At 46.1% G+C, this 10,090-nt stretch overlaps 1 protein-coding gene across 4 annotated transcripts in view; it reads left to right on the forward strand.

Moving 5' to 3' along the window:
• CD46 (CD46 molecule) overlaps positions 1-9,091 on the forward strand; it is a 41,876-nt gene extending 32,785 nt beyond the window's left edge. For 2 of the 4 annotated variants that reach the window (XM_075529763.1, XM_075529776.1), the window contains 3 exons: positions 1,999-2,034; positions 2,533-2,593; positions 8,557-9,091. In XM_075529763.1, the coding sequence (XP_075385878.1) occupies positions 1,999-2,034; positions 2,533-2,593; positions 8,557-8,632 (173 nt within the window). In that variant the 3' untranslated portion in view covers positions 8,633-9,091. Of the gene's footprint in view, positions 1-1,998; positions 2,035-2,532; positions 2,594-3,128; positions 3,163-6,678; positions 6,770-8,556 lie in introns of all 4 variants that reach the window. The other 2 variants (XM_075529786.1, XM_075529767.1) reach the window with 2 other exon arrangements.
• Positions 9,092-10,090: the final 999 nt, after the last annotated feature.

Raw genomic sequence — 10,090 nt, forward strand, 5'->3', positions numbered from 1 at the left:
AGTGCCCTGGGGTTTCATTTACATACATAAAGATTCTCCTTGATGACCACAACTTGGGCTTCATTCACTGAAGGAAAAGGGGTGGGGAGGGCCAGGGGTTTGATGCTAACTAAGATAAAGTTTGATTTGTAAAGAATCTGAAAATCCTGTCTATATGATAGGTGAATTGACATACATGATTTCCTTTCTGCAGAGCCAATTTTAAGGAAACATGTAAATTTCCCACCAAATCATAAAGAACGATAGAACACTGAGCTAAGCCTACTAGCAGGGGATGGTCCTTTGTCTTTGTTTACTATCACCCTCACATCCGGTGACGTCTTGTTGTGCTGATGGCCTTCACCGACCACCCGGTGGGGTAGGGACAGCACAACGCAATGACACGCGTGGTTCCTAGCAAGACCTTCCCGTGTTGGACCCGCAGCCTGGAACGGCTCCGGTGTCTGTGATCAAAATGAACTGGATATTGGATATGTTAATCGTCTGACTAACACTAAAAGACTGATTCTTTTCATCGGTTTGAGATGAATCCAAGTCCGTTTCAATTTTACTGTTCCTCCCGTGTTTTTGTTTTTGAAAGCCATTCAGGCCACGATTTGGTTTGAGGGATAAAGAATCTAGAATTTCTGTTTGTTTGCTTGTTTGTCTTTAAAGAAAATTATATTTACACAGCCCACCTCAAGAAATGAAATCAACAATATCCTATTAAATCCTCCATGCATATGGTTTCTTTTTCCCTCTCCCTGTATCCTACCCCATCCTACTCCCCCGCCTATGACCTGTCTCTTCCCTCTCTGTTCTTACCCTGTACCTGGTCTCCTCAGAGTCATCAAAGCCTTGTCTGTTGCTATGTAAGCTTGTTTCTTTTTCATTGTTTTTCTTCATACCTATTTATTAACTGTTTTATTATTTATCTTCTTAAGAATGACTGAGATTGCTCAGCACAGTGTTCTCGTTTTGTCCATATCTTGCACTGTTCAAGAGTTTTTCTATTAATGTATAATATCCCATAGCGTGAACGTGTCAGAGCTTACTGATCCGTTTCTCTTGCATTAGGCCAGGTTAAGTAGAGAAACAAATTCAGAGACACCCATGTGATAGTTAGGTTTTTTTGTGCCAACGTGGCTCCCGTAGAACATGTGGGCAAAGTTAAGCCTGTCAGTCAGGTCGCAGCTTGATTGGAGGGCTATGGAGATAAATGACTCTCCGAGGTGGGCCTCTTCCTCTTTCTTCCTGGAGGTGGGCCATACACACTCTGCTCCGCCATCCTGTTGGTGACCCATGTGCTGAGACCTGCCAGAGCCTTGTGATGCTTCCACCGCCATTGGATCCACAAGACTCTGCACCCACCGGCCTGTGATCGTCCTGCATTCTCCATCATTGCATGTGGCTGTGTGAGTCGAAGAGGGGTTTATAGATTATTCATATTGGAATTATGGACTTGATTTGGAATGGGCTGGGATGTTTTCTTGATTTCCAATTACTCCTTGATAAAGCTCTTTCTTACACATATATGAGTGTCACTGGATTTGTTTTTCTGGTCAACCCGTTCTAACACATTATGGCACCTTGGGAGTAGGGTACTAGAGAAACAACTATTCCCGTGTTGTTGCTGTTGTGGAAATTGCTGCACTAAACATAGGTGTGCGTATGTCTGTTGATGTTGTATTCTTGATTTCTTTAGGGTATATACCCAGATGGACTCACAAACCAAACTCACTGCTATCAAGTTGATGGCAACTCATAGCAACCCTATGGGACAGGTTCGGACTGGCCCTGTGGGTTTCCAAGACCATTAACTGTTTACTGGATAGAAAACCGCCTCTTTTCCCTGAAGAGCCACTGGTGATTTCAAGTCACTGATCTTTCCAATCACAGCCCAATGCATAATCACTATACCCAGCAGTGGCCCCTCGCTACCCAGATAGGTAGACTCTTCTTTGCTGGAAGAGATGTGGTGTGACGTGCCATCTTTAAATGCCGTTCCCTTTTTCCCAGGTGGAGGCAGCATCACTGTGATTGTAGTTGCCATTGGTAAGTATCCCACACGTGGAAACCCGCCTAAAGCAGACTTTCCATTCACTACGAGATCCAGCGTTGGTTTTGTTACTGCTTTTCTGTTGGTTATCCTGTTGAAAGCGTGGGCCTCAATAAACCAATCGGCAAACTCTGAGCTCTCCTCCGACCCACACCCATGGGAGGGATTGTAAATGGCGTGGTACTCCACATGCCACTCAGCAATGACTCTGCACCGCAACCAAGTCACGTGAGGTCCCTTCCCAACTACCCCTTGGGCGATTATCTCAGTGAAGCAAGGATTTTGCCTGACTCGTGTGGGAATACTTAAGTGTGATTCCCAGGGATTGAAGTTAGGCAGTGTAGAGTACCAGTGGTAGCTAACCATGTCTGTGCTTAAATAAAATAGTGTTTTCTGACCCGGGAACTGTAGCCAACCTGGATTTCTTCTGCCTGGTTTTAAGTCTTGGTAACTGGCTTCCAGTCACATGTCACATGTCTCCTGGTTTCTTGTAGCTATCGGAGTTACGGTATTTTTCATCTTTTTGTATAAATATCTGAACAAGAACAAGAGCGGGTAAGTCGGAGCACGTCTCCTCCTCTCCTGCTCGTCCTTGTCGCCCTGGGCCAGCTTTTGTGCAGCCTCAGTGTGCCCTTTGTGTTGCATGCAGCCTCTCTGTCAATGTGCCTGTGTTCCTGTGCCCTCAGAATCCCATGTCGCTGTCCAAATACTCCCAGCCATGTTACTGTTGCAACCAGAGTCGCGTGTGCAGGGTTGCTTCAGCTGTTCAGAGAGTGTTAGGTAACAGAGGTACTTGTGGCGGCTCTGTAGTGAATTGGGGCTCTCGAATGGGCCTGTCCTGACCCTAAGCAACCCCTACTTCCAAAACCGGAATCCTGAAATTCTAAATATTCCCAATGGACACTCTGATCATTGTATTCATTTGAATTTTCATGATGAAGATTTCCATTTGCACAACTTAATTAATTGTAAGGGACCATAGATTGATTCCATCCAAAGACCTCATTTGATTTTATGTAGAGGGGTTACTTCACTGGGGATGAAACACAACACAATTTGATTTCCTTCTTATGTTCTCTTAATTTGCTAGGTCACCGTAAAACTGATGGGGTTTGCCGACAGGGGTAAGATCAACAAGGTGTCTCCATGATCTTTTCTCTCCCTTTTGATCTATTAAAAATGAGAAAAGAGGAACTCAGAATAGCAAAAATTGGCAGGTAAAGACCGTCTAAAGAAAATAGGTTTTGTAAGCACTACAGTTTAAGTAAAAAAGTGTACAGTTTCATGAAACACTTAAAAGTACCTGCCATCAACCAAGATTTGATGCTTTGGGATTTCTGAAAGCTGAGGAGCATCTTCATTATGAAATAACTTTGGAATGAAACTTAGTAATAACTTTGTGAAATTTATGCTGGGGTTATTTTTCTTTCATATTCATCATTGGGTTTGGGCTATATATTAACAAAAGAACATCTTCACTCAGAAAGATCTCGCATTTTTTCCATAGTTACCTTTTTCAAAATACGCAGATGCTTGAAGAGCTGTTGAACTTAAGACATATGTACCTGCTATCTCCCATCGGTGTATTTTTAAAATCTATATCCAACCCTCTTAGCAGGGGAACAGTTATTACAGATCCAACAGTTTATGTAGAAATAATATCCAAAGAAAGTCAGACAAAGGTATTCCTCTACCCACTTTCTTTCTGTCTTAAACCTGACTGCCTCAATTACTGAAAATGTCCTGAAGGGAGTATTTGAACTCCCGACAGCTACCAGTTAGTCCCTGGTTCTTCTAAGGCGGAGGAGCAGTTATCTAAGCATTTCACCTCGAGTTAAAAAGCTCCGTGCAACAGCGAGGGTCCAAAAAGTGTGCTTGGTGACTTTTAAAAGCCCGTATTTTGCAGCAAATACAATTTACAAAGCAAGAAAGAAAAATTGGCAGTGTGCAAATTTTAAAGTGTTTTTTATCTGTGCAAATAAAAGCACCACTTGGGAGGGAAAAGGTTGCTTGTTTTATAACTAGGGTGGACAACGTAATTGCCTTCGTGCTAAAATATCGATGGTATTGGAATCTTTCAGGCTATATGCCGCCCACCCATGTCATTTCCATTAGAAATCCTGTGTCTCCCGCGATAGCCGGATTAAGACGGAAGGACTCTTCATGGACTGGCGTCAACACATGGCCACCCTCGTGAGCTGCTCTAGTGCTAGGTGACTTTCATAGCTGAAGTCACTCTGACGTGTGGATGGCCTTCCTGCTGCACTTTCTGGAGTCTGCGTCCACAACTTCAGTCTGCACATAAGCCTCTTGGGGCTCCTGTTAAGAGACAGATTTGTATCATGGGTCCTGGACTGGAGCCCGAGAGCCTGCATTTTAGTAAGAACCCCCAGTCGAGAGTGCTGCTGTGTGTGGACCACCAGAGTGGAGGCTCTTCTTGAGGTGCCCCTGTTCTTGAAAGACCTATTGGCACTTTTTTTGTGTGGTTAAGATCATTGGATCTTTTAAAGATTCCTTGGCATTATGTGGGCCCAAAAAAGGCTTGGCTTCGTTTTTGTTGGTTTTTCAAACAAGTAAAGATTTCTCTTACATACTTTGCACTGTTTAATGTATACAATTTTTTCTCCCAAAGTTGGCTACTGTTGCCACAGAAACTTTTTGCACAGACTATAAAACGTAAAGGAGTTACGTCTAATTCTGAAGGAAGAGTAGATGCTCCCAAATTGCTGCTCCAGCTTGGTCTAAAAATGGATTCGGTCCATGTCCTAAAGGGGAACACTTGTACAACCTTCATCCCAAAGTACCGAACCCACCTCCATCAAGGTGATGGCGACTCCGACATCTTGATGGGAGCAGACAGCCTCTTCTTCCTCCTGCAGAGCAGCTCAGGGGTTTGAACCGCCAACCTCCCACGTGGCAGCCCAGCACCTAGCCCGCAGGACCATCAGGGCTCGTCATTTCTCAAGGCGATCTGGTGCTTTCGAAGTTACGTGCTGAGCTGCTCACCGAGAAGCCACTCAGCAGCTCCGCAGGAGAAAGACGCGGCCGTGTGCTCCCTTTGAGAGAACAGCCAGGGCAGGCCCACGGGAGCAGCTCCGCTCTCTGTCACACAATGCCCGCGGGCATCAAAAATTGACAGCACCCAACAGCACGGTCTTTGTTGAAGACCATGAAGCCTCATTTCAATGACTTGATGGGGACTGGCCCCAAAGCTTCTGTCGCTTAGAAGAGCATCCCACATGGTGCGAAACTAGTGCAGTGCCATGCACCTTTCTGCACTGGTCTGCCAAACGCCCTCATCTTGGCATCCCCCACCCTTGTCTTGTGCTTGGCTGCCGCTCCGTTCCATGCTGCCTGCCATTGCCGTGCTGTTCTAGACAATAGCATAAATGTTTTCATTACTTGTAGTGATCCCTTCCCTCCCCCCCCCACTAAGTGCATGAATTTCATTAGCTAATTCATATCTGGAAATGTGAGAGTTGACTAAGTTGATTAGAATGATATATTTTACTACCTGTAGTAAATTCGTCTTCCATTGCTTTTATTTTCAGTACACATTAAACCTAATTCTCATGTTAATATGGACTGATCCGGTGAATTTTGTGATTTCTTTGAAGCTGTCACACTTAGATGTGACAGAAGTCTCTGTGACTTGTCTGGCCAGGTGGTTGAGAGTGCATTGACACATAATGACACGAAACAAAGACTCCATGCACAAGTATGTGGCCCCGTAGCTGGCCTGCCTCACAAAGGGGCATATTAAGATGTCCCAAACTAACCTGGCTAGCCCATGGTTAACATCCCAGTGTTTGCTCTGGCAAATATACTGGTGAACCCGTGGCTAGTCTGAATTTAGTCATTGTCTGCTATCAGAGTTACTTGACTAAGGCAGGCATTGAAAACGGGGCTGTTCAGGCGACAGCCAAAGGGTCATGTGTGGCTACTGAGGACTTTTAAAAGGACAAAGCTGAAGGATCAGTGTAACTTGATTACTTTTTCCTAATTGGCTATCCAATTCTTGTGCATTCAACAAAGTTTTCAAAAAGACGGTGACAAACCTAACACCTAGCCGGGTTCGTACCTCGTTCAGAGAACACATGTCTGACCTCAGCTCCAGCCTCCAAATATGGGAGACTGTGCAGTATTGTTTCTGAAGGGCCTTCCCTCAGGGTCCAAAACCAACGTGCTCGAGTCAAAAGCCAAGATGCATCTGAGCATGTAGGAGTCGTCATTCAGCTGAGTTCTAGGATAACGGCACGTGAATATAGTAACACTATGTGGCCTCAAAATCTAGAGAGCTAGAGAGCAGGAGCAGCCCTCTTCCCACAGTCTGTCTGTTGCCCCGGAGTCGTTTGCATTGTCTACTTCTCGCACCAGGGGCTCAAGATCGAACAGAACCTTAGACTCTGCCCGGCTGTTAGCTGGATCTGTGAGACTTCCTTCAAAGAGAACTTGCTTCTTGCACAGAATGGGTCGCAGGTCCCCGGAATGGATAGCCTGGCTTTACAACGGACCTGCGGCTTTTCTTCTCTCCTTCCGGAGAACTGGTTTTCCCAGTGTATGACCGACCCCCGCTCATACATGTGTCTTGGTGTGGTGTCCCTGTTTTATTCGGTCCTTTTCCCTTCCTCTCTGTTCAGTGCATACGTAATTGATGAGAGCCACAGAGAAGTAAAGTTTATTTCTCTCTGAGAAGAAGATAGCTGAAAGGTTTTCTTTTACCATTAAAAGGTATCTGCTTTTTGTTTATCTCTTTTCCATGACCCTTTCTTTGAGAAAGCCATCTGTTCATCTGTAGATAGCAATAACATGAGCTATACTATGTTGGCTGATGTCCAGTGGACGTCCACTCGGCCCCAAGGCTTAATGTCATCTTACCAAAACCAAACTCAGTGCTATCGAGTCGAGTCTGGCTTATGCCAACCCTAAAGGACAAAGTAGAATTGCCTGAGTGGGTTTGCTAAACTGCAGGAATCTGGATGAGACCAGGCGGCCTTGCCTCTCTCCCAGAGTGGCTGGCGGCTTCAAAGAGCTGGCCTTTGGTGGGCAGCAAAGCGCTCAAGCACTGTGCTGCGAGACTGTGTTCACCAGAGTGGCCTTTAGGACACCGATACTATACAGGCGCAGAGGCCTGTGACAATAGGAATTCATCATGACGGCCTATCCCATAAAGGGAAATATTAATATTAGCATGGTTAGCTGTGACCTTATTTAGGTGACCAGATTTTAACATTGCTAAAGTGGGACACCATTGGTAAAACTCATATCCTGGCGAAATAGCCACATGGCAGTCGAAAACTGTATACCCTAGCTTGTCATGCATTCTTTCCAAAAATCAGGACTTTTTTAAACACCGCAGGTCACAGGAAAAATTGTTAAAAATCGGGACTGTCCCGCCAAAAGTGGGATGGACGTCTGGTCACATTACCTTAGGTCAGCATCTCAGCAGTGTTTGCTGTGGCAAATGTACTAACAATTGGCCAGTTCAAATTTAGTATTCGTCTATCACAGTCCAATTGACTATGGCAGGGATAAAAACCACACAGGCCGATGTGGTCGCCAATAGTCATGTGTGGCTGATGAACCCCACGTGGAAGGTGCTGTCCATGTATGCCCCAGACCAAAGGTCTTAGATTTGGTACAAGAATATATAAAGCACAGGCCCAAACCATGTTATCCTTATTGGATTGGGTTAAATCCAATTAATTCTGCCTGTGTCATGTACAGGCATTTTGAAACCATGTGGCTTTGAGGAAACTTGAAGCCACGTCTCTAAGTCATTTGAGGTCCAGTGGGCAACACTCACTGGCTGGACTGGAGTAATAGATTTGAGAAAGGTAACTTGTTATAATAAAAGCTTGTTGGGGGGAAGAGTGATTTAGGGGGGTCTCTTACTTGAAATAGACACCTCCTGGAGCAAGCCCAACCAAACTCACTGCCACCGAGTCAATTCTAGTGACCCTATTGGACTGGATAGAACTGCCCCTGTGAGTGTCCGAGACTGTAACTCTTTACAAGAGTCGAAAGCCCCGTCTTTTCCCAAGGAGCATCTGATGGCTTCAAACCGCTGACCTTGTGATTAGCAGCCCAATTCATAACCACCAGGGCTCCCCTGCCTCCTGGACAGTGAGGGGTGAATGAGGCGTCTACTGCACTGAGTACGGTTAGGACGCTGCGCTACCAAAGCTTCCGGTTGGAGCGGCAGTGCTTCAACGGTGGTGCTTGCAACACCTGTCTTTAGCCTTTCCCGTCAGCCCCAAGTCACAGCGGGGAAGCCATAAGCCCTGCGCATGCTCCTGCCCCCCTCCTCATTTGGGGGGTGATAAAATGACAATCCAGTGATAGAAGAATAGTTTTAAGTGAAAGGAGAATTGATGACTTGATATTAGTGTTCAAAGCGCCATCTATTTCCTGTGGGGGGGGGTGGGCTCGTGCTATTTAGCACATTTTTAATTGGAATTTCATTTCTATCCTTCACTGTGTTTATCTTTGGTGCTTTCTCTGTACTTTGCCTGTAGGAGAAGCGAGGTTACAGCTGAATACACCACCTGCAAGACGACATCAACCACTCCAGCAGCAGAGCAAGCGAGCTGACTGGCTTCTACAAGCCAGTGCATCTTTTTTTCCTTCTCCTTGTCTTCCAATATTAAGCTCACCAAATGCAACCCCACTCTCGTGAAGGCGCCTTTATTCTCACATCTGAATGAGGCTGGAGTCTGGCGAATTTGTGGGTGAACGTGTTGCTGCTTCCCCAGAGACTGCAAAGGGAAGGAGAACGTACATTCATTTCTCCCCTCCAAGTACGGGGCCACGGGGGGCGGGGGGCCTCCCCCTCCTCCCCACTTCCCCGTGCATTCTGAAGTGGGCATTTCCCTTCACTTTGCAGTCCCTGGGGGAGGAGCAACATTGCCTTAGGGGAGGTGGATGAGCCGGCACCCCTGGTGTGTCTTTAAGAATGCGCACTGATGGGGGTACTGCTGGACTCTGAGTTTAACAGTGAAGTTTTTACTCCATGAAGGATCTCTCAATAAACCTTTATTTTTTTTAAGTGGAGGTAACTTTGTCAGTGTTCATAGTTCTTATTCAGCCTTCCCTTAGTGTCAGGAAGGACGCCTTTTCAGTGACAACAAAGCTACACTCGCAGCCAGGGCGGGTGAGGGCGATGAAGCCTGCTCAGTGGTTCCAACCCGACCCCAAACCCACTGCGCTTACGTCCTCTGCAGCTCCCCGTCCCCACGTTTTTCCAAGGCTGGGAATCTTCAGGAGAGCAGACAGCCTCCTTCTCTGTCTCCCTCATGAGTTTGAACCGCTGGCCTTGTGGTTAAGCAGCCCAATGCGTCCTCGACCTTGGAGGACCGGCAGGTGTTTAACACAAGGGAATGTCTGTACCATTTCTTTCTGCAACCGACTTTTTTTATGGGCTGACTTTTCTTAAAGAAGTTTCTGCTTCAGATTTTGTAAGCTGTGCATATTTATATGACGTGTGTGTAAATATAGATTTTTGTATGTAACAAAGTGAAGTTGTCAGCTGTCGTTCTCGACACATTGTATCCTTCAATAGAATGGACGTGTAGCCATTTGAAGAAAGACGAAACTGCAAGCCAGTGGCCATGGCAGCTCTCTTCACAGCAGGTCAAAGGTGGAAACAAGGGGACTACCTCTGAAGAGACGGGGCACAGTTCGGTGTGGGGACTGTCACTCGGCTAGGAGACCTGCCCTCCTGATACATGCCAAGAGGTGAACCTTGAAAGCATATGGGCTGAAAGAAGCCGTTGCTAGTGGACAATGTGTGATTCCATGTGAACATGAACCGCTGCATAGAAAACAAAGCTCCTGAGCCGTACCCCGGGGCTGTGCTGGGAGTCCCGCGTGACTGTGGCAGGAACGGAGAAGGCTAGTGGTGTGGTTGTACAATCTGAAGAATGTAACGTTACTGAAATTCTACATGGAAATCGTTGGACTGGTGAATGTTTGGGTGTATATTTTCACGATTTGTTATCAAAAATATCAAAGCGAGGAGCAATAGTTTCTCGGTCCAGGTTTAGGCCCCCC

This window comes from Tenrec ecaudatus, chromosome 1 (genome assembly GCF_050624435.1).
Source record: "Tenrec ecaudatus isolate mTenEca1 chromosome 1, mTenEca1.hap1, whole genome shotgun sequence".
Classification (NCBI taxonomy): Eukaryota; Metazoa; Chordata; class Mammalia; order Afrosoricida; family Tenrecidae; genus Tenrec; species Tenrec ecaudatus.